Raw genomic sequence first — 23541 nt, forward strand, 5'->3', positions numbered from 1 at the left:
GATGTAGGAGGGCCTGGGAGCGCAGGTTTCTCCCAGCGAGGAATGAAGGGTTCCGTGGGCAGCTCTCAGGGACCATGACCGTCCTCAAAGGGAACGTCGAGATTGGAGGACCCATTTTCTCAGGGGGTGGGTGGGAGCAGGTGGTGGGAGCCTGTTGGGTTTGTCATCTGTGCCCCTTGACGTTAAGAGCTTCTGGCTGAGTCAGGGAGGTGGGTGACTCCAGCTGAGTCAGCTGTCATTGGCGCTGATGGGTAAGCTGGGCATCCCGAAAGACCTTGAGACTACAAACCTGGGTGACGGACACACTCACGCCAGGGCCTGCCATGCCTGGGGCTGGGACCCTCTTGTTCCCACTTTTGTGGGCAGCAGCAGGCTGTCGGACTGAGCTGAGGGTGGTCAGGGCTGGCAGAACGAGGTTCTTTGGGTGGGGGTGTCGGAACGGCCCCCGGGACCTTTGTCCAGGACAGGAGAGAGGCTGGCAGTGGCCAGTGTGCGGGTAGAGACCAGGACCATAAAGCCTCAGGTGTGAGTGGGAGTCCCACCCAGGAGAAGCACTGGTGGTCAGAGGTGGCCCGGGGGAAGGCGCTGCCCTTCTTCAGAAGGGGCCAGCTCCAAGTGGGTGATGAGGAAGGAAGGCCCGAAGGGGGGCCTCTTGGGAGTAAGAGCGGAGGGTCCTTCACTTGGCCTGGTCCGTCCGGCAGCTCCTTCCAGGGTTCCGTCGACCCTCCCTCCATAGTCACCGTCTCCCTGGGGTTTCTTGGCCCTCGCATCTTGGCAACCATCACACACTGTCACACCTCTGTTTGCCTGTCCCTTCCTCCTGCCCTGCCCCTCCCATGACTCTGGCTTCCGCACTATAGAGACCCCGCGGAGGGAGGTTCAGGTCTCTTAGAGTGGAGGAGGGTTGACCGGCTGCCCTTTGGCTAACTCCCGGTGTCACCCACCAACCCCATCGTCTCACCTCCACCCAGGGCCAGGCAGTGTCCTTCCCGAGGCAAAGGTCTCCGGGGTCCTTTATATAGCTGATCCCTCCCTGGGAGGCACTCGTTTCTTAGTTTCTCCTGACGTGGGAAGATCCTGCACCCAGGGCCTCACTCTCAGGGAGATGCTGGTGACCTGGATCCTGCCAATGGCTCTGTGGCTCTGGGTGCCCAACACTGCCACATCCATGCCATCAGGTGAGTGAGATACAGGCCGAGCTCCCCGGTGGTCCCAGTGTGTGCCGGCCTCAGGCAGGGCTGCAGGTGGCTTAACCCTCCCTTCTTCCTTCCCTCCCTCGCTTTTCAGGGGAGTGGGCTGCCCAAGGGCTGGACACCCAGGCCATGACCTCATCCTGCCTTTGGGAGCTAAGGGGGTCAGTCACCCTGGAGACCCGCGGGTGAGGAGGAAGGGGCCCGGACTGTGCGGTGCTGTTGAGAGTTTGCACCAAGCCCCACGCCGGGGCTGAGTGGGAGCTGGAACCCACCCCTTCTGTTCTCCAGGCTTCCCCCTGGGAAAACAGGGGGCTCTGCCTGCCCTCATCCTGGGGTCTGCACCAGCCCAAGGGTCGGCTCTTTGCAAACCTCACAGAGACACTGCACAGGCCGCCAGCCCTGGCCAGGGAGGGCAGGAGTCCACGGGGTGTCCAGCAGCTTCCCTCCTTGCCTGGGGAGAGCCTCGGGGCGCCAGGGACAGCCCCTCTAGTTAGAAATGGCTGAAGGGCTGAGGGGGAGACAGACTCTGCGGTCCGTGTTAAACCTTTTCACGACCGTTTGTCTGGGAGGAGACTGGTTACAAGCTGATTCCCATGGGTTCCCTCATGCGGAACAGACTTCCTGATTCCCCGGAGACAGGGAAGTGCCCCTGGGAAGGGGTGGGCAGGGCAGATGCTGGGGTGAGGGGCATTGGGGGAGTGAGCCCCAGGTGCCAGGTGAAAGAGGCATCTCTTGAGTTGAAGGACCTGCAGGGTGTGTGGTGGGCGGTGGTGAGTGTGTGGGTGGGTGGGAGGGTGGGAGCTGCGGCCGGGGGTCTTGGAGGTCTTCAGGGCGGCTGTGAGAGAAGCCACGCAGGAACTTAGGCCCTTAGAGGCCACCTCAGCCGGCCATGCCTTAATGTACTTCTTCCTCCCCTACCAAGACATGTTGGGGGCAGCGGCGCTGGCTGGGAGAAGCCAAGGGGAGAGGAGCCAGGACTGGGGGTGTGAACTTCGTGGCTTTAGGGACGTTATGAAAATATGTTAATTACAGACATTTTAGCCTTAAGCTAATACACAGAGAAAAGGAAGCTATGCAAGGGGGTCAACCTTAGGAGGGGTCCGCCCGTCCCTGCTCCCCAGGCAGATGCTGAGGAGAGGGATGGTGGGGATGGTGACGACAGTGATGAAGGACCCAGACATCAGCAAGGGCGTTGCCTCTGCTTCTCCCGCCATGCCTTAGAGAGAGCCACCCACACAAGCAAAGACCCCTGTGGGCAAGGTGCTCATAATTGCATGGAAAAGATCGTGCTGAATCCATTAGCACGCCAAGGAGTCAAAAGCCATCAGGAGTGGGGAGGTCAGGCAAGTAGGGCCACTCCGGGGGACTCCAGGTCTGATGATACCCCAAGGCCCCCAGCCCCCCACTCGCAGAAGGCTCTGCTATTTACAAAGCCATTTCAGAGCATGTAGCCCGTATGACTCTCATCAGGAAAATTATGAAAGGAAAGGAAGGCAGACAGGAAAGAGAGACTCAGAGAGGGTGAGTGACTTACCTGGGGCCAGCATGACCCATGATTATATGATAATTAGCATGACCTCACCCATATGATACTAGATTTGTGCTGCCCTGACCCCGCACTGGAGGCCCTCAGCCCTCTGCAATACTTCCATCCCACTGCGTGCATTCTGGGTCCTCGGGGAGGGGCTCGGAAGTCAGATCAGGGCCCGCTGGTGGCATATGTGGTTTTCTTTGTTTCTCATCTGCTGCCTCCTCTTGGTACCCCAGTTCACCAAGAGGACTGATGAAGTCTTGGACAAGTGAACAGTGGGTAGAAGGAATGGCAGCCTGAGAAAGTAGAAAAACACTGCAGGGCTGTGCAGGGGAGTCGAGGTGTAGGAATGTCCCAAAGGTGAGGGCCATGTGCCCGGTGGGGAAAGCAGGTTGGTGAGGGAGTACCTTTGGGTAACAGGAGCATCAAAACCAGGTGGAGGCTTTTAGACACCAGAGGACCTCCAAGGACAGAGCAGGGGTGGGTCACCCCTGCCAGGACAGATGCAAAGAGGGACGTTGGGAGCCATCTTGGCATGAGGCCATGGGAGTCCAGCTGGGAACCCAACTTCCTTGGAAATGGAGAGGAAGGTTCCTCTTGATGATGGGCACCAAGGTAGATGGTTCTAGAACCTGCGTGACTGGGGAGCAGGAGATTCTTTTTGGTGGTTGGCAAAGGGCTCCAGGCAGGCCTGTTGAGCTTGGGGTGAGCATGGAATTTCTGGATGGAGCTTTCCTAGAGGCCTGGGACTCAGGAAGGAGGACAAAGATAGGGACATGGTCTAGAATTCTCCATTCTCCATGTGCTGCAAGGGCCGCAAAGACCACACAACACCGGGGATCAACATGAGGGTTGGAGTCTGTGTCCTGTTTTGTGTACATGAAGTTCCAAAGTGTTCCTAGGAAGGGTGGGGGAGAGGAGCTGCTCAGGATGGCAGCAGGGAACAGGGTCCAAGTGCAAGGGCCCCAAAGGGTCAGAGTTCTGGAGTCCAGAAAGGTGAAAGTGGAAGTGGAAACGTTCAATGTATAAAAGTGTGGTGAAGGCCACAACAGATTTGTTCACAGTAGACAAAGGGGCAACCTTTGAAACGTAGGTGATGTAAATTTAGAGCAATTAAAAGGAAGCAGTGTTTTACGCAGAGTAATAAACTTACTCATTCAGCAAACACAGGAGACCTGGCTCTGCCCAGCTAGGTACTCTGAACCAGGCAGGATGAATAAGCCAGTTTATAGTCTTGTTTATTAGACGGAAACACGGGAACGGGGCAGAAAGAACCACAACCCAGGGCTGGTTGCTGAGGCTCCGAGAGGGGCCCCAGGGGAGGAGGGTGAAGGGGGTGCCACTCAGAGGCTGTCCGCCTGCGCTGCTCCGGGAGCCTGTAGGGAGAGGCGACACTGGAGTTTGCTGGCTGACGGGGAGTACAGGGAGCAAGTAGTAATAGATGCTCAAAGGCTTTAGACAATTTCAGAACTGACAAAGCCATACGTAGCTATGGACAGAACTGGAATAGTGACAAACAGACTCCCCGGGTACAACACATCAGGAAGCCATGCCTCCCGTTGTCTGGGTATGACACTAATGATCAAAACTGCTCGTGTTCATTGAGGGCCTACTATATGCTAGACGGTGTTCTAAATGATATCTCAGTTAAATTTCCCAGCAATCCTGGGAAGAAGTACTGTTACTGATTTCTGTTTTATACACGGGAAAACTGAGGCATGGAGATGCTAACTAACTATTTCAAGGCTTCCCACCTATCAGGTGGAGGAGCCAGGATGGGAACCCACGCTGGCAGGCTCCAGAGCCCACATTCCTTACCACTCGCTCTAACTGGGGGTGTCCATGTGCATTAGTTTCCGGAGGCTGCTACAACAAATTACCATAAACTTGGTGCTTCAAACAACAGAAATTTATTCTCTCATAGCTATGGAAGCCAGAAATCCAAAATAAGGTATCATCAGGGCCTGGTCCCTCCAAAGGCTCTCATTGCCCCTTCCAGCTTCTGGTGGTTCTTGGCGTTCCTTGGCTGTGTGGCATCACTCCAACCTCCGCCTCTGTCTTCTCATGGCCTGCTTCCCCATTTGTGTCAAATCCCCCTCGCCTTTCTCTTATAAGGACACCAGTCATTGGATTTAGGGCCCGCCCTAAATCCAGGCTGATCTGATCGTGAGATCCTTACCTTAATTACATCTGCAAAGACCTTATTTCCAAATAAGGTCACACTCAAGGGTATGGGGGTTAGGACTTGGACATATCTTTTGGGGGGACATAATTCAACCCACTCTACCATGCTTCTACAGCAATCAGAGCAACAGCCCTTCAGGGAGGCAGTGGGCAGGGGCAGGGGCAGGGGCAGGTGGCACTGGCTGCTGGTGCTAGAAAGCCGGGAAGCTCATTCATTCGCCACAGGTGTGTGCAGGGCAGGGGGTGGGGGGCGGAGGCGAGGTGGCCCCGGCCTTGTCTCACCCATAAGGCGACTCTGCCAGGTGGGAATGACCTTACAGAAAAGGAGACAGGCCCAAGTCACTGAGGTCGTGTGTGGCAGGGCTGAAAGTACACCCAGGATGGAGTGACAAAGCCTAGTGGCCCCCACATGGCTTCTCTTGTAGGATATTCTAGAACAGTGGTCCCCATCCTTTTTGGCGCCAGGGACCGGTTTTGTGGAAGACAGTTTTTCCATGGACAGGGGGTGGGGAGCAGGGGGATGGTTCAGGCGGTAATGCGAGCAATGGGAAGCGATGGGCAGTGGCAGATGAAGCTTCGCTCGCCTGCCCGCGGCTCACCTTCTGCTGTGCGGCCCAATTCCTAACAGGCTGCGGACTGGTAGCGGTCCACGGCCCGGGGGTTGGGGACACCCCTGTTCTAGAATGAGAAGGGTGGTGAAGGCAGGCATCATTCATCCCCATTTTCCGGGGGAAATGGAAGTTCAGAGAGGTTAACTGCACAAGATGCCGTAGCTGGGTAGCACCTGCCCTCACAGGTGTGCCCCCCGCTCCACACCCCACCCTTCAGGGCTGCTCCCATGGACCCCGCTGAATCACCACAAGCAGAAATGTGTTTTGGAGGTGGTAGGAGGGGACCGTCTTATATCGAGGTGACGATCTTCAGACTTGTCCCAAGGTGTTTTCGAGGGCTTTTTCCCAAGAATGCCACCAAGTGAAAAACTTGCCTGGCAAACCAGCTGCCTAACTCAAATGATTATCTTTTAAAGAAAGAAGCAATAAGAACTGTACACAGGACAAGAAAGTAAAATTTTACTTCTTTGGTAGGAGAGCTGGTGTCTTGGATGGCTAGTGCAACACAGACATTAGATCATTTTTGTTAAAGCATTTTGATCACAAAGGTGTGGGGAATCCCAGCTTGGGAATTATTAGTGATTTTGCATGGGTTCTCCAAGGTACTGGGCACACCTAAGTTTTAATTTTTACAGCATATGCATTTATTATGTCTAGACATTATATCATGAATGCTTATTTATGGTAGAACATTTAGAAAATATAGACAAACAAAAGGAGGAAAATCTCTCTTAATCTTACCACTCAGATAAACATTGCTAACATTTTGGGCTTTTTCTGAATAGGTATTTAGATTTATTCTATGGGCAGTCTCTGTTTCAATGGCTGATTAATATTCTATTTTATGGAATACCCTAGTCATCTAACCGGTCTCCTATTCTTTTATTCTTGGACAGGTTTTCCCCAATTTTTCATAGATAATGATGCAATAAACCTTCTCGTAAAAAATTTAAAAAAAAAATCTGCATCATATTACTTTAGGGTCAGTAACTAGAAGTGGAATCATTAAAGTGGTATGACTCTGCCACGATCCCTGATGCACATTTTCAAATTATCCTTTAGAAATATGATACTAAGCTAACGTCCATCAGCATCTTATTCCCCAGCCAATACCAGCTACGTTACTTAACATCACAGAGGGGGGTGCAATGTGATAAGCTTACCAGTGAAGTTGACCATTTTCTTCTCATAGGCTTATTGGCCATGTAAATTGTTTCTGTGGAGAATGTCTGTGTTTTTCCTTTGCTCAGCTTCCTGGTGGAACATCTTCTGACCCCGGAGGTTGACTTTGGGGAAGGAGTTTGCTCAACTTCTCTGCCGCATCCTTTGGGGATGACGTGACCACCAGAATCTCAGGCTGGGAAGGTTCTGAAGCTCTTCACAGGGCACTGTCTAGGGTGCCTTTTTCTTGTCCCTCCCAGAAATGAGTGAAAGCCTTGGGCACAGAGGGGTTGCTGCCAGGAAGGTGGGGGATACGGCAGAGCCTTTATCTTGAGGGTCTCAGTTAGATAGTGAGCAGGAGAGAACAGCACGAGGGAGGAGAAGAAGGGTGATTAGGAGGCAGTGGTGTCTTAGGACCTGAAGGAGATGAGACATTCCAGGAGGAAGGGCAGCCTGGTGAAAAGGACAGGGATTTGGGCACTCAAGCTGGTCGGCAACTATAGCGAAGACGTGGATGGCAGTAAAAGGGAGTAAATGGTGTGAATTCAGGAATAAAGACCAAAGAGAGCCTGTCCAGAGGCCATGCCAACGAGTGTCCTGGCCTTCACTGGGGCCCCCGGCGTCCCACCATGTAACTGCCGTGGGCTCATCAATCAATCTCCATGCCTCTGCCCTCACTGCCCTTCACTCCAGGGCTCTGCTCCTAAGGCACAGTTGTGACCATGGCCTTTTGCTGGATGTTCTCCACTGTTGCTGAGTCAAGTCCAGAGCTGGCTTCACACCCACCTTGCCAGCCTTCCTTCTGCCCCCTCTGGTCTCTCAGTATTTAGCTCCACCCCAAACATGTACTCTGAGCCTCCACACATGCTGTTCCCCCGCTTGAAACGTTTTCCTTGCTCTTCGCCACTCGAGAAACCCTTTTCTTCTGCTAAAAGTAAAACCTACCTTCAGATTGTGTTTGAATTCTACCTTCCAGCTGGGTGAACTTGGAAAATATTTAACCCTTAGAACCTCAATTCAGGTGTGAAACAGGAATATTCATGTCTACCTCCCAGGATTACATTAAATAATAAAGAAGAAGTGTCAGGTAGACTTTCCAGTATTCATTCACTCCTTTACTCAAGATGTGCTCATGGAGCACCCGCTCTGGTTCAGGCTGAACGGGGCAGAAATGTTCTCTATGTTCTCAGAGAGGGGCAAAGGGAATTACATACACAGTCATTGAGTTACAGTTGTGATATGACTACACAGGAATTTGATAGGCAGCCAATAAATGTCACCTCTCCCCACCCCTATTCATTCTTCGTGATTCAGTTAGGGACACGATCATAAATTGCCTTTATATGCTTTCTCATTGTTTGATGTGTCACAACAAAAATAGTCTACTTTTATAACTTAAAAAGTCCAGTGAAATTTGTCATGCCTAAGTCCACAAAACCCCTTCTTTTTAAAGAAGAAGGGAAAAAGACAGCTTCGATATTACTTTCTTTTCAAAGCCTTCTGAGAAAGGCAGAGGGGTGGTTCCCTCCCTCTCCCACCCTGTTGACTCCCACTGTCCCTTCAAATGCGCCTTGACTGCCCCCGAATTGCACTGGGGGGCCAGGACCCCCCGTGAGGGGTAAGGGCTCATTTGTCCGCCAGGGGACGTGCAGGGGGTATGTGAGTACAAATATCAGCTTGAATTTATGCAGGAGCGCCAAAGGAAATGAACATGTCTCAGGGTGCCCGGGAGGAATGTACAGGCAATATTGGGCAACAGTATACATATATATTTGATGTGGAGGCATTCTTATTTAAGGTGTTTGCAGATGACACTGTGGGTTGAGAAAAATCATATATATGTATATATGTATATATATGTATATATATGTGTGTGTATGTATATATATGTATATATATACATATATATGAACATACAGATTTGTCAAAATCCACAGTCATACAACTAACAATTCAAGTCATAAATCACATCAACCCCCAGAATATTAGCTAGTGATACTTTGCCCTATAAATAAATGACTGTACTCAACAGAAGAGACAAAGGTCTAGATCACCACTGGTAAATTATCCAAATCTACAGATACCCCTGACACTTCCTATACCCCTGAAAAGGAAAGCCATGCTTCAGTGTCATAGGCTGACTAGCTATGTCCCAGGCAGCCTGGGACAGACTGCCACTAAACTCAGTAACAACATCACAGACCAAAGTATCATCTCTGAGTTTTCCCAACACACTGTATCATCTGCAAACACCTTAACCAAGAATGCCCACAAAACAAGTCCCGGTGACTCCAATACACTTCTAGTGGTGATGGACCATCAGCCATAATTACTACCGGGCAATCCACTTTTCCTACAATACTCGAAGAATTATCAACTCCATCTGCCACCTTCCATACTACTGATAATATAAGAGCTTCATCACCTTCTGGTTCTGGTGAGTCAACCACCACTCAAGTCTTTGGACAAACAGCCATGACATTCACTAAAGAAACAATTCTCTAGACATGTTTCAGATTTGTTAACAACAGTCCTCTGACCACCTATACCACAGATGATGGAAGAACTGCATCCCCTTCAAGTCCTCATCAACTGTCTACCACATATTTTATTCCAGGAGAGACAACCACAACTTGCAATCCAAGTTCTGCTTCCAGCGAAAGCACTGTGAGTTCCACCACGACTTCCACTTGGTCAGAATCCACCGTCTCTTCTGAGGGTTCCCACACCACAGCCACTGGGAGTTCCACCACCACTTCTAAATGGTCTGAATCCACAGTCTTTTCTGAGGGTTCCCACACCACAGGCGCTGCAAGTTTAACCACCACTTCCGGTTGGTCGGAATCCACAGTCTCCTCTGAGGGTTCCCACACCAGAGGCTCTGGGAGTTCCACCACCACATCTGGTTGGTCTGAATCCACACTCTCTTATGAGGGTTCCCCAACCACAGGCCCTGGGAATTCCACTACCACTTCTGGTGGGTCTGAATCCAAAGTCTCTTCTGAGGATTCCCCCACCACAGGCCCTTGGAGTTCCTCCCCCACTTCTGGTTGGTCTGAATCCACTGTCTCGTCTGAGACTTCCCCAACTACAGGCCTTCAGAGTTCTGCCACTACTTCTGGTTGGTCTGTATCCACAGTCTCTTCTGAGGGTTCCCACACCACAGGTTTTCAGAGTTCCACAAGCACTTCCGGTGGGCCTGAATCCCAAGTCTCTTCTGAGGAGTCCCCCAGCACAGGCCCTTGGAGTTCTGCTACCACTTCAGGTTGGTCGGAATCCACAGTGTCTTCTGAGGGTTCCCTCACCACAGGTGATGGGAATACCACCATCACTTCTGGTTGGTCTGAATCCACAGTGTCTTCTGAGGGTTCCCACACCACAGGCCCTCAGAGTTCCACCGCCACTTCTGGTTGGTCTGAATCCACAGTCTCTTCTGAGGGTTCCCACACCACAGGCCCTGGGAATTCCACCACCACTTTCGATGGGACTGAATTCTCAGTCTCTTCTGAGGGTTCCCACACCACAGGCGCTGCAAGTTTAACCACCACTTCCAGTTGGTCTGAATCCACAGTCTCCTCTGAGGGTTCCCTCACCACAGGCTCTGGGAGTTCCACCACCATGTCTGGTTGGTCTGAATCCACACTCTCTTATGAGGGTTCCCCAACCACAGGGCCTGGGAATTCCACTACCACTTCTGGTGGGTCTGAATCCAAAGTCTCTTCTGAGGATTCCCCCACCACAGGCCCTTGGAGTTCCACCACTACTTCTGGTTGGTCTGAATCCACAGTGTCTTCTGAGGGTTCCCACACCACAGGCCCTCAGAGTTCCACCACCTCTTTTGGTTGGTCTGAATCCACAGTATCTTCTGAGGGTTCCCCAACCACAGGCCCTCGGAGTTCCACCACCACTTCTAAATGGTCTGAATCCACTGTCTCTTCTGAGACTTCCCCAACCACAGGCCTTCAGAGTTCCACCACCACTTCTGGTTGGTCTGTATCCACAGTCTCTTCTGAGGGTTCCCACACCACAGGCCCTGGGAATTCCACCACCACTTTCGATGGGACTGAATTCTCAGTGTCTTCTGAGGGTTCCCACACCACAGCCACTGGGAGTTCCACCACCACTTCTAAATGGTCTGAATCCACAGTCTCTTCTGAGGGTTCCCACACCACAGGCCCTGGGAATTCCACCACCACTTTCGATGGGACTGAATTCTCAGTGTCTTCTGAGGGTTCCCACACCACAGCCACTGGGAGTTCCACCACCACTTCTAAATGGTCTGAATCCACAGTCTCTTCTGAGGGTTCCCCAACCACAGGGCCTGGGAATTCCACTACCACTTCTGGTGGGTCTGAATCCAAAGTCTCTTCTGAGGATTCCCCCACCACAGGCCCTTGGAGTTCCTCCCCCATTTCTGGTTGGTCTGAATCCACAGTGTCTTCTGAGGGTTTCTCCACCACAGGTGATGGGAATTCCACCACCACTTCTGTCTGGCCTGAATCCACAGTCTCTTCTGAGGGTTTCCTCACCACAGCCTCTGGGAGTTCCCCCACAAATTCTGGTTGGTCTGAATCCACAGTGTCTTCTGAGGGTTCCCACACCACAGGTGATGGGAATACCACCACCACTTCTGGTTGGTCTGAAGCCACTGTCTCTTCTGAGACTTCCCCAACCACAGGCCTTCAGAGTTCCGCCACCACTTCTGGTTGGTCTGTATCCACAGTCTCTTCTGAGGGTTCCCACACCACAGGCCCTGGGAATTCCACCACCACTTTCGATGGGACTGAATTCTCAGTCTCTTCTGAGGGTTCCCACACCACAGGCGCTGCAAGTTTAACCACCACTTCCAGTTGGTCTGAATCCACAGTCTCCTCTGAGGGTTCCCTCACCACAGGCTCTGGGAGTTCCACCACCATGTCTGGTTGGTCTGAATCCACACTCTCTTATGAGGGTTCCCCAACCACAGGGCCTGGGAATTCCACTACCACTTCTGGTGGGTCTGAATCCAAAGTCTCTTCTGAGGATTCCCCCACCACAGGCCCTTGGAGTTCCACCACTACTTCTGGTTGGTCTGAATCCACAGTGTCTTCTGAGGGTTCCCACACCACAGGCCCTCAGAGTTCCACCACCTCTTTTGGTTGGTCTGAATCCACAGTATCTTCTGAGGGTTCCCCAACCACAGGCCCTCGGAGTTCCACCACCACTTCTAAATGGTCTGAATCCACTGTCTCTTCTGAGACTTCCCCAACCACAGGCCTTCAGAGTTCCACCACCACTTCTGGTTGGTCTGTATCCACAGTCTCTTCTGAGGGTTCCCACACCACAGGCCCTGGGAATTCCACCACCACTTTCGATGGGACTGAATTCTCAGTGTCTTCTGAGGGTTCCCACACCACAGGCGCTGCAAGTTTAACCACCACTTCCAGTTGGTCTGAATCCACAGTCTCCTCTGAGGGTTCCCTCACCACAGGCTCTGGGAGTTCCACCACCACGTCTGGTTGGTCTGAATCCACACTCTCTTATGAGGGTTCCCCAACCACAGGCCCTGGGAATTCCACTACCACTTCTGGTGGGTCTGAATCCAAAGTCTCTTCTGAGGCTTCCCACACCACAGGCCCTCAGAGTTCCACCACCTCTTTTGGTTGGTCTGAATCCACAGTATCTTCTGAGGGTTCCCCCACCACAGGCCCTCGTAGTTCCACCACTACTTCTGGTTGGTCTGAATCCACAGTCTCTTCTGAGGGTTTCCCCACCACAGGTGATGGGAATTCCACCACCACTTCTGGCTGGCCTGAATCCACAGTCTCTTCTGAGGGTTTCCTCACCACAGCCTCTGGGAGTTCCCCCACAAATTTTGGTTGGTCTGAATCCACAGTGTCTTCTGAGGGTTCCCCAACCACAGGCCCTCAGAGTTCCACCGCCACTTCTGGTTGGTCTGAATCCACTATCTCTTCTGAGACTTCCCCAACCACAGGCCTTCAGAGTTCCGCCACCACTTCTGGTTGGTCTGTATCCACAGTCTCTTCTGAGGGTTCCCACACCACAGGCCCTGGGAGTTCCACCACCACTTTTGATGGGACTGCATTCTCAGTGTCTTCTGAGGGTTCCCACACCACAGTCACTGGGAGTTCCACCACCACTTCTAAATGGTCTGAATCCACAGTCTCTTCTGAGGGTTTCCACACCACAGTTGCTGAGATTTCTACAGCCCCATCAAGCAATGGAGAGACATTTACTGGCCCAGCTGGATCAAGACAGACTGCCACTGTTGTCACTCAGAAAACCACAGATCACAACACCATATCTGATTCTCCTCAGCTCATGGACTCACGTACAACAACAGTTTCTAAAGGGGATGGAAGTCTTGGGTCCACCTCACGTCCAGTTGAATCCATTACCACATCCAGTGGTGATGAACAAACAACGACATTTTATATTGTGGAAGCCACTGTGCCCACGAATCTCTCAGCGCCATCAACACACACACTCCCCTGTTACTCTTCATCTTCTTCTATACCTTTAAGTTCTGAGCAACTTTCTACCACCACCTCCAGCACTGGACACAGCACAACAGCAATTACTGAAATGACCTCAGTCCTCACAACCATTTCTGAATCATCTAAATCAACCATTTCGTCTGGAACGTCCTATCCTGGGAATTATGGTAGTGTTGCTTCCTCTTCAAGCTCCAGCCAGCTGTTTACCACCCCCTCTGTCTCTGCACAGACAACCACAGGCCTCACCGAGGAAACCACATTTTCTACCCCTACTCCTGATTCATCAAAACCTACAGGTACCTTGAACAGCACTGTTACTGAAGGGAATGAAATTTCTGCTTCCACATCAAGGCCTAGAGAATCCTTAATCACTTCTGGTGGTGAAGGACACATGACCACATCTTCTCCTCCAGGATCCACTTTCTACACAACCTCCACAGAGGCGTCTACACCATCATTCTCTACCCCTTCTTTGCATAGTACATACAATGCAAGTCCTTCCCCATCAAGCCCCAGTGAGACCTCCACCCACATTGTGGTCTCAGAACATATCACCATGACTGCCAAAGAGGAGTCAACTTCTGGCTTTTCTCCTCCTCTGTCCTCCACTTCACCTGGCTCCACTGGTGCTCCAGTCCCTGGTTTCAGTACCACTTCAACTCTGCGTCCCCCACTCACTGGTACACACACAGCTGTGATGACAACCCACTCTCCAGCTCTGACACCAAGTAAGTCTCCTTGTTTGTCACTCTCTGGGTTCCTCCTGCTCATCTTCCCTTATCAGCTCATCAGTTTTGTACTCCTTGTGGTCTTGTTCCACACTTCCAGTGCCTTTTTGTTACCAATGTACATCACCCATGCAGATGATGTTGCTCCCTTTTGATTTGTAGGGCCCTTGTTTTCTTTGTGTGTCCTCTTTTATCTCTTGCTTCCTTCCTCTCTGTTGTCCCTCTTCCTTTCCCCACTCTCTCCTGGGGGCTGAGGTGGTGACAAATGGATCTCGGTTGCTGCATGATCATCTGGTCCCATCCCCATCTTTCAATGCAGTGTCTGAATGATGGGACTTGGAACAGGAGTCAATGTTTTTGTGTTTTGGGCTTCCATGGTAACCTCTGTGAATGTTCTACCCCTTCTCAGGGCAGTGCTACAATGGGGCCACTTGGAACGGAGAAAAATGTGCCTGTACCCAAGGCTACTTTGGTTACCAGTGTCAATCCCCCTTGGGATACTTCTTCATAGGTAAAGACATTTTTTGAGACTTGTAGATCATCCCCACATCCCTTAACCACTTAAAATAGGAGGGCAGCACTGGAAGGGTCATTTGCTATCACTGCTTAATCGTGCAGGTAGAGGAGAAAATGTGACTTTCACCCAGGCCAAAACGCAGGTAGAACATGGACCTTCTGCCTCCCCCTTCTGGGCCCTTTTCACTAGCTAACCTGCCTCTCTCAACAGGATGATCATCTGGAGGCCTCCACTTAGGTCTCACTGGGTTGTGATCCTGGCCACTAGCTCCTCCTGGTATTCAGAGGCAAGGGGCAGACGTTTCAGCTACTCCTACCTGCCTTTTGAGTTTCCATCCTCCCTCCTACACACTTCCTCTACTTCCACAAAGCCAACAGATGAAGAATTAACTAATCCTGGAAGGCATTACTGGGAGGTTGCTGTCTCATGCATAATCTGTCCTCTTCCCACAGAAACCCCGACAAAAATCAATGCCACTGTAGAATTGAGAGTGAAAGTAACTAACAGAAATTTCACAAAAGACCTAAATAACATATCCTCCCATACATACCAGAATTTTGTTCAACTATTCAAGAGTCAGGTAAGAGCAGAGGAAGCCTAGATTCACCAGTGTGAGAGGGAATGCCGGGGCTCATCTTGACTTACTATTCAGGGCTTCTCAGCTCTTGGGTCCCTTCAGCCTAAGTCCTGGGGGCGGGGGTCCTCTGAGAGCCTCCTTCCTTGAGCCATACCCCTCCAACACATCCTGGAAGAGGGAACATTCCTCTGCCTTCCCTTCCTTCTTTCCTATGGGCTAATACAGGGGCTCCTTGGGGAAAGAGAACAGGGGCTGCTGCACACTCCAGGCTTCTATGAGCTCAGATGTCTTGTTTCTTTCAGATGGATAAATCTTACAGGAGCAAAGACTTTCCACAATACAGAGGCGTGATCATTAGGAAACTACTGTGAGTATGGGGGTGGAGAGATTTATAGACTGTGGGAAGCTCCTTCTCTCTTGCCTGCTCTCCTGTCTCCTCCTATCATGAATGATTAGAGTATCAGTACCTGGCTGGGTCAAAAAGGCCCCCAGCTCGAAGGCAACACCTGAGGGCTCTGAGACCATGCGTTCATTCATTCAGCACTCATCCATGTAACAAACTAGTATTGAAAGCCTACCCTGTGCTAGGTGCTGGGAGCACAGTGGTTCTGGTCTTCATGGAGCTTAGAGTGGCAGAACACAGGTAGCAGAGTGGCTGTGCAGTCTGTCTAGAGTTATGGTAAGGGACACACAAGGTGCAGTGGGAGAGGTCCTGAATGCAAGCTCAGTGAGATGGAGGGAAATCTTCCTGGAGGAAGTGACAGCTAAGCTGAGGCTTGAAGGATGAGGAGAAATGAGCCAAGTAGAAGGAAGGGAGGAGGAGAGTGTTACAAGAGGAAATCAATGACGATGAACCTGGAGGTGAGAGAAAGGAGGGTAGATTACAGGAACATAAAGCACACTTGGCCGCTTGAGGACAAAGGGGTCGTGGTGGGAGAGGAGGTTAGAAAGGTAATCTGTGCCAAGCTATTTAGATGTGAAGCATCAGCAATTGTAGCCCATTGGGATAGTATCCGATTTGCACTGCAGACAACTCAATTTGGCTGCAGGGCTGAGAATGGGTGGACAGAGGAGGGAGGTGATAGTAGCCTGGACCTGAGAGGTGATAATGAAGAAGAAAAGTATCCAGTGTGAAAGGTCTTTAGGGGGCAGGACCAGCAGATCATGGGAGTTTGATGGGTGTTTGGAGAAAAAGAGGAATGACACCAGATTTCTGGGCTTCTGGGAGTGCGGGGAATTTTGCTGAATTGAGGAACATAAGGAGGAGCAGAATGGGAGACGAAGATGATGAGTTTGGCGTGGGGGGCCCAGCCACGTGGAGTGGCTGAGTGATGGAGCAGCTGATGGTCAAACATGTGATAGGAAGGGTCTACAGTGGAGGCACTGGTGTTGGCATCCCTAGATAGACATCTCTGGAAGCCCTGGGAGTAGACCAGATGGCCGGGGCCATCGTCACAGCACGGAAGTGAAGATGTACCAGGGAAGGAGCATGGGAAGCCCCAACATTTAAAGGATAGGCAGGAGAAGCAGAACTCTGAGAGGAGAGTGCAAAGAAGCAGACAGAGGGGTGGGAAGGGAGCCTGGGGGTGTCAGGTCCCAACATGTCAAGGGCCCTTTGGGTTCCATAGCCTAGTGTCCTCCACCCCCACCCAGCATCAGAGCCATTGTCTCCGTCTCCCTTCTGGTTCAGGATTTTGTTGTTTCAAGTCCTCCTGGGTCCTGCTCCTGACTTCTCTGTCACAATGGCTGTGACTAGTGATGGACCTTGTGTCAAGTTCTCTCTGCTGAGAGCATTGCTGACCGTCTAACAAGAAGCTTCTGGGTTAAAATCCAACATTTCTAAAGAAGCTTCATGTTTCTCCATTTCTGAAAGCTTATTTTTTGGTTTTGAAAATATAATCCAATAGCTTCTACTTTAAATTTTTTAATTAAAAAATTTTTCATTGTAGTAAAATACCCATAACATAAAATCTGCCATTAACAACTGAATTCGCCATTTTAAGTGTACAGTTCAGCAGCATTAAGTACATCCAAATTGTTGTGCAACCACCACCGTCCTTCTCCAGAACTTTTTCATCTTCCCAAACTGAAGCTCTGTCGCCATTCAACAATAACTCCCAATTCCTCCTCATCCCACCCCTGGCAACCACCATGTTACCTTCTGTCTCTACAAATTTGATTACTCCAGGGACCTCATATTACTACTCATAAATACTCATACAGTAGTTGTTTTTTTGTGACTGGCTTATTTCACTTAGCATAATGTCCTCAAGGTTCATGCATGTTGTTGCATGTCTCAAAATTTCCTTCTTTTTTGAGGCTGAATAATATTCCATTGTATGTACAGACTACATTTTGTTTATTCATTCATCCATTGATGGACACTTAAATTGCTTCCACCGTTTAGTTTTTATGAATAACACTGCGATGAACATGGGTGTACAAATATTTCTTCCTGCCTCTGCTTTCAATTCTTTGGGCTAGATGCCCAGAGGTGGAATTGCTGGACCATATGGTCATTCTGTTTTTAAGTTTTTGAGGAACCATCATACTGTTTTCCACAGTGGCCGCACCATTTTACATTCCCACCAACGATGCACAAGTGTTCAATTTCTCCGCATCTTTGCCCAACAGCTTCCATTTTTAGGAATGAATTCCGCCCATTGGCATATATTGTTATCACAGGTTTACTCTGTAGCCTCCCTCTAGGTTGTTAACTGCTGGAGGGAAGAGTCTCTATTCTGTCCTGCCTCTGGGACATATGGCTAATTGTTTCTCATCACCTCTCTTGCTTCTTGGGCCCTGCTTGCTGGGAGGGTGGGCAACACAGGGTAGCTGACGATTCCTAATTCCAGCAACGGCAGCGTCATGGTGGAACATGAAGTCGTCATGGAGGCAGACTTCACTTCAGAGTTTCAGGAGCTGTTTGCAAACCTCACTAAGATCATAAAGGCCAAGGTTATGAATGAGACCGGAAAGCTACTCAGTGATTGTAAAGCCTGCGAAAGTAAGCCCACCTAAAACCCCTTGATGTTGGTGGGGAAAGGATGTGAGGGGTCGCTTAGGGAGGTCTCAGCCCCATCCCCACACCTCACATCTCTCCTCTCTTCCGGAGCTCCAGAGACCTCCCTCAAGGAATCCAGAAGTCAAGCCCGGATACCTTCCCCAGACTGTGCTGCACCCAGAAGTCCCTCCCAGTCCCGGGCTGAGGTTGTCACCAGCCCTAATGTCCCCATCTGAGCCAGCTCACAGGCCCAGCTGCATCTAGGGATGGGCCAAGACCCTACTAGTCTTGGCCCCAGCAAGGAGGAAGGGAAGGCTGGCTGCCCCCAGGGGGCAGAGGTGTCATATCTATTTTGTTCTTTCCCACCACCCTGGGCAGACATCTCACGCCTGTGCTACAGTGAGAAGGACACCTTCGTGAATGAGACCGTGAAGCTCGGCTTTGACCTGCAAGGTAAGCAGCTCAGCAGAGTGTGGATGGTAAACCTGGGGGCTAGAGGGCGTGTTCACCAGGCTGACGCTTCCTGCCCGTCCCCCACCCTCAGAGCAATGCACTCGGAATGCTGCGAAGGAATTCGCCCAATTCTACTATGTGGATGATCTGGATGGGAAGCTGGCCTGTGTGACCAAGTGCACCCCGGGGACGAAGTCACAAATGAACTGTCACCACGGCAGGTGCCAGCTTCAACAAAGTGGCCCCCATTGCCTGTGAGCACCTGTTCCCTCTAAGCCCAGCACCTACCCTCTCTGGTGGCAGGGCCCCACTCTCCCCGACAGTCACCCAAGGGGGCAGGGTGGTGGTGGGCAAAGCTCGCAAGGCACTTCCTCCCCCCTCCTCTACATCCCTCTTTCTTCTACCCAGGTCTCCCATCTTCCACCCCACCAGAGGGAGAGCGAGGTGCAGATTATAGACACAGGCATCGTAGGACTGAGCAAGCCCCTTCCTGAAAAAAATTCCAGTTATCAATTTCCAAATCCATATCTATGGATCTCTATCTCCATGTGTCATTCATTTCCCTGACATCATCCCAGCCACCGGGCCATTATCACCTCCTGCTGTCGCTGGGACGCTACATTTGGGAGATCATAAATTAAAGTACAAAATATAAAACACGGTAAAACAGGCTGTCAAAGTGCCAGCTACTTAGTGTTTAGATGGGTGAACATCACGTGTTTGGGACGAGGTACCCGGCACTCCCGGATTCTGAATTCCTGCTCCGCAGATCTGTGGTCGCTGCACCCCCTCCCCGCCCCTTAGCCTTGGGAGTCAGGGAGAGCACCCAGCAACTGTCCTCAGAGGGAGAGCTGGTTTCCTGTGCTTTGACATTGATTTTTTTCTTTTGGGAGACTGGGTGGGTGAGGGATGCTGGTGGGCTGGCCTGAGCTTGTGTGTGTCCCCAGGTGCCTGAACTCGGACACGCACTGGCACTGGGGAGAAAGCTGTGAATTTAGCACCAGCAAGAGCATGGTGTATGGGATCGTAGGGGCCATGGTGGTGCTACTGGTGGTCTCGGTGGTGGTCCTGGCCATCTTACTCAGCCAATCCCAGAGAAAACTGCACAGGTGAGCTTCTGGGGCTGGGGCTGGGCCTGGGGAGAGGGGACCACAGTCAGAATATCCTGAGGCTCTGCTCCTTCCAGCTGAGTAGTCAGCTGAGGCCCAACAGGGGTGGGAGGGGCCCTGCCCCTCCCAGTCCCTCCCAGCTCCTACCAGCCCCTCCCAGCTCTGGGTCCAGCAAAGGGCAGCCTGCCGATCTGATAGGACATATCCGTTTGGCAGAGAAATGGAAACAGAAAACATATGTACTGAAATTGGATTGTGTAATGAAATTACCTGGTGCTTGTTATCACCTTGGCTTCCCTAGAGCAACACTGCCACACTAGGACACTGGGAAAGGCCGGTGTCTCTTTCCCCCGATTGTAAAATGCATAAGATCCACCTGAGAAGGTTAATGCCCAGCACAGCACCTGGCCGCCAATCAAAGGGAACTGCCCTGACTCTAGTCCAATGCCCCCATCTCACAGATAAGGACACTGAGGCCCACTGAGGAGTTGGGGGGGCCAGGCCATGGTGACATCCCCAGGAATGCTTTTTGTTTTCTGCCGCTGCCGCTGGGGGCAGTCTCCTCCCTGACTCAGGGCTTGGCCAGGAGGGCCCCTTCCGGAAGCCCGAGGTTCAGAGGCCTCTGAGCCCCCTCCCCTGCCTCTCTGCCACGAGCTGCTCACAGCATTTCTGTTGGCAGGCAAGAGAACAACCTGTCTCGAGACTGGCAAGAAGAAGATGTCCCTGGCAATTTCCAGAACACAGGCGTCTGGGAAGGTAGATCTCATCAGGGGCCAGGATGGGGCAGGCTGGAGGGTGGAGAGGTGCCAAAGTGGGACTCAGTGGGGTTGTGGGTGATACTCACACACATCCCGCCAGGTCGCCCCGCATCTGCTGCAGGAGCCAGGCTCCTCTGCAGCCTCCTGACCCCGCGCCTCCACGGGCAGCCCCTGCTGCCCCTCTGGCCTTTTCTCGCTCCTCCCTGTCAAGTTCTGCGCACTCCAGCCTGTGGCCCATGCCTTTGCATAGACTGGGCTGCTTCCGGTGGCCTGAGTCTCTGCGCACCTGCATCCCACTCTGTTTCCAAAATCCAGTTCATAAGCTGCCCCTCCACGGAGCTCCGCATGGGTTCAGCCTGCTCTGGCTCCCAGAGCTGCTCACGGCCCTGCACCCAGCTGCGGTGGGAAACCCTTCCCAGTGCTTCCTGACAAACACGATGGAGGGATTCCGGGGATGGCTGAGAGCCTGATCCTGCCCCCCGAGACCACCCCCAGCACATCAGACACACACAGTTAATAGGATGATAGGGCCATGGCCAGGGCTTGACGGGGCATAGATATACCTGCCCCTGCCCAGAGCGGGGCTGGGGTCAGACACGACTGCGGAGGGGCATCCCCTGAGCTGAGAGCCAGGACGGTGGTGGGGAGTAAGCCATGTGTTTCCTGCTCCCATGAACATACAGCCCAGTGGGCAGCGAGGCCTTGTCCCATGATGGGAAGGGAAAGGGCTTTCCAGGCAGGGTGCCCTGCTTAAGAAAGGACATGGAGGCGGGAAAGAGTACGGTCTGTGGGAGGTCTGACCGCCCAAGGGCGGGTCAGTGGGATGGGAGGATGACAGAGCCAGGTCAAGCCTGGTCAGTGGGCCATGATGGGGGGACCCACGGGAGGGGCTTTAAGGGAGGGGGACCAGACTTCGTTTTGAGCAGCCCACTCAGGAGGATTTAAGGGGGACAGCACGAAAGTGGGGAGTCCAGGGAGGGAGAAGCACAGTACCACAGGCGAGGGCCGATGAGGCTGGGTGGGGGTGGTAGGGACCCCGAGGCATGGACAGCAGATGACAAAGCTCAGATGCCAGTGAGCCAGACAGGGCGTGTTGTCTGCAGGCTCCGGGCGGGGATGGCAGGGTGCAGTGGGGAGAAGCAGCAGGTGGGTCATGCTGGGCGGGGGTGGGAGGGCAGGGCACAGGGAGGGGGAGGCACCCCAGATCTGGCCAGTCTGAAGACTGGGGACAGGCCTGCGGCCTGTGGGCAGCAATGGGAGTCAACTCAGCCCAGCCCACGCTGGGGAGACAGTGGGTGGGTGAGGAGGGCAGACGGCAGGGCCACGGGGAGGATCTCGAAGGAAGCAGCAAAGGAATGTTCTGGAAGATGCCAGGAGGACCCGGAGCCTGGAGCCCGGAGGCCGAGGAGGGAGTTTGTTTGCAAGATGGGCACAGTGGGTGCTGGACACGTGCCAACTCAAACAAGAGATTCCAGGCACAGCTGCTTTCTGTCTGCTGCGGCTACCGTTGCCACGAGGAAGTGTGCACGGTGACCCCAAGCAGTCTCGTCCTCCTGCCTCACCCAAACCAAGTGACCCTTGGGCCTGGGGCCCCTGCTCACCAGCCACGACTTTTGACCCCAGAGCATGTCGGAGGGCTGCTGCTCTGGTCCCCTCCTGTTCCTGCGTAACCCTGGGCCAGCTCCCCAGGTCCCCTCCTGAGTCTCAGACAAGCTGCGCTGTTGGGAGGATGGATGGGCAGCGGGAAAGGAGTTTAGGGCAGCTCTGCGGCTGACTCTTCAAACCTGTTCCTTTTACTGGAAAATATCCCTCCTCTGGGCCTCTTCAGCTTCCCCCAGGCTCACTCTCACCCCAGTACCTCTCCCTACAGGTCAGAATCTGCAGGGGGACACGTTTGGCCTTGAAAATGTCTACAGACACTTCCAGCCTTCCCTGCAGAATGTGGACCCCACCACAGAGGTGACTCAGGAACCGCCCCCCCCCCAGCTAGGGGCTGCTCCCCTGCCCCCCACCCCCTGGGGCTGCCGGGGGAGGGTGGGGTACCCTTGGCCCTGAGGCAGGTCGCTCCCCGTGGAAGCAGCCATCACTACTGGCCCCCTCAGACGTACCTCCTCTCTCCCGCCCCCCAGCTCCACATTCAGAGGCCCACGGTGGTGACAACTGCTCAGTGAGGGGGACGTGGGCTCTCACCCCTCACCCAGATCTGGACGACGAGATAGCGGCCGACAGAGCCCTCCCCAGGCCCCGGGGCCGCCAAGAGGAATCAGACGTCAGGGCCCGAGGACGGTCCTCCCAGGGCTGCTGGCTTTGCCCCATCCGCACTGTTGGGACTACACTCTGATCCCATGCCCTCCATCCAGGAGCCCCAAGGCATCTTGTTTGCTCTATGGTGACACCCACTCTGGAATTTCCTACCATAAAAGAGCAAGTCTTAAAGCGCAGAGTGTGGCCTGAGTGGTCTCCTCCCCTCCCCTGCAGGGGCCTGGCTGCAGGCCTGCATGTCTGGGAGGGTCCTTCTCGGGAGAGCACTCCTTCCAAGGTTGGAGAACAAATCTCGGCCCCTTCCTGTGCCCCACATGTGGGGCCGGGAGGCCCTTGTCTGCTCCAAGCAGGGGCAGGGGCGGGCCCACCTCTGCCTGAGGTCTCTGCAGCAAACAGGCTTAAGGTCACATCCCGGGAGGGAGGAGTGGGAGCCCCCAGAAAGGCCAAAGAGTGAGTGCTTTGCCCTGCTGACCTTGAGAGGGGCCTAGGTCACTCCAGATGACCAGAGGGGCTGTGCTTACCTGTGAACCCACAGACCCAAGAACTCTCAGCCATGCTGGGTCTGGGCACTGGCCCAGCTGTGTGCATGACCTGCACCCCGTGACCTGGTGGGGTACCCATAGCGGCAGTAAAGCTGGCTTGAGAAGAGGGCAGAGGGGTCTCATTCCCTGGGGCTGGAGTCGAAAGCAGGGCACCCTTCTCCTCGGAGGCTCAGGCCCACCCTCTCCTCCACCTTCCACCTCCCTCCAGGGGTCCCATTTGTTCTTCCAGGCTGCTTCAGGCCCTGTGCCTGCCCCTTCAGAGCGGTGACAAATCTGATGGCCTGTGTGCCTATGTGCTGCCCGGCCAGGGAGGGGCTCCCCTTCCCTCTGCCCTTTGGCCTGGAACAGGGCTGAACCTCCAGTCATTAGTGAAGCTTCCAGACTGCCTCAGATGACCCCCAGCTCTCCGGTGTC

General features: G+C 52.9%; 1 protein-coding gene across 1 annotated transcript; it reads left to right on the plus strand.

The window, feature by feature from the left end:
* Positions 1 to 74: 74 nt before the first annotated feature.
* Positions 75 to 22494, plus strand: MUC12 (mucin 12, cell surface associated). Its single transcript, XM_057528823.1, has 13 exons — positions 75 to 126; positions 9379 to 9513; positions 10207 to 10377; positions 14315 to 14416; positions 14875 to 15002; positions 15302 to 15366; positions 17855 to 18006; positions 18382 to 18456; positions 18548 to 18710; positions 19404 to 19565; positions 20245 to 20321; positions 22194 to 22282; positions 22453 to 22494. The coding sequence occupies exons 1-13, from the start codon at positions 75 to 77 to the stop codon at positions 22492 to 22494; spliced, it is 1413 nt and encodes a 470-aa protein (XP_057384806.1).
* Positions 22495 to 23541: the final 1047 nt, after the last annotated feature.

Source organism: Balaenoptera acutorostrata, chromosome 15 (assembly GCF_949987535.1).
Source record: "Balaenoptera acutorostrata chromosome 15, mBalAcu1.1, whole genome shotgun sequence".
NCBI lineage: Eukaryota > Metazoa > Chordata > Mammalia > Artiodactyla > Balaenopteridae > Balaenoptera > Balaenoptera acutorostrata.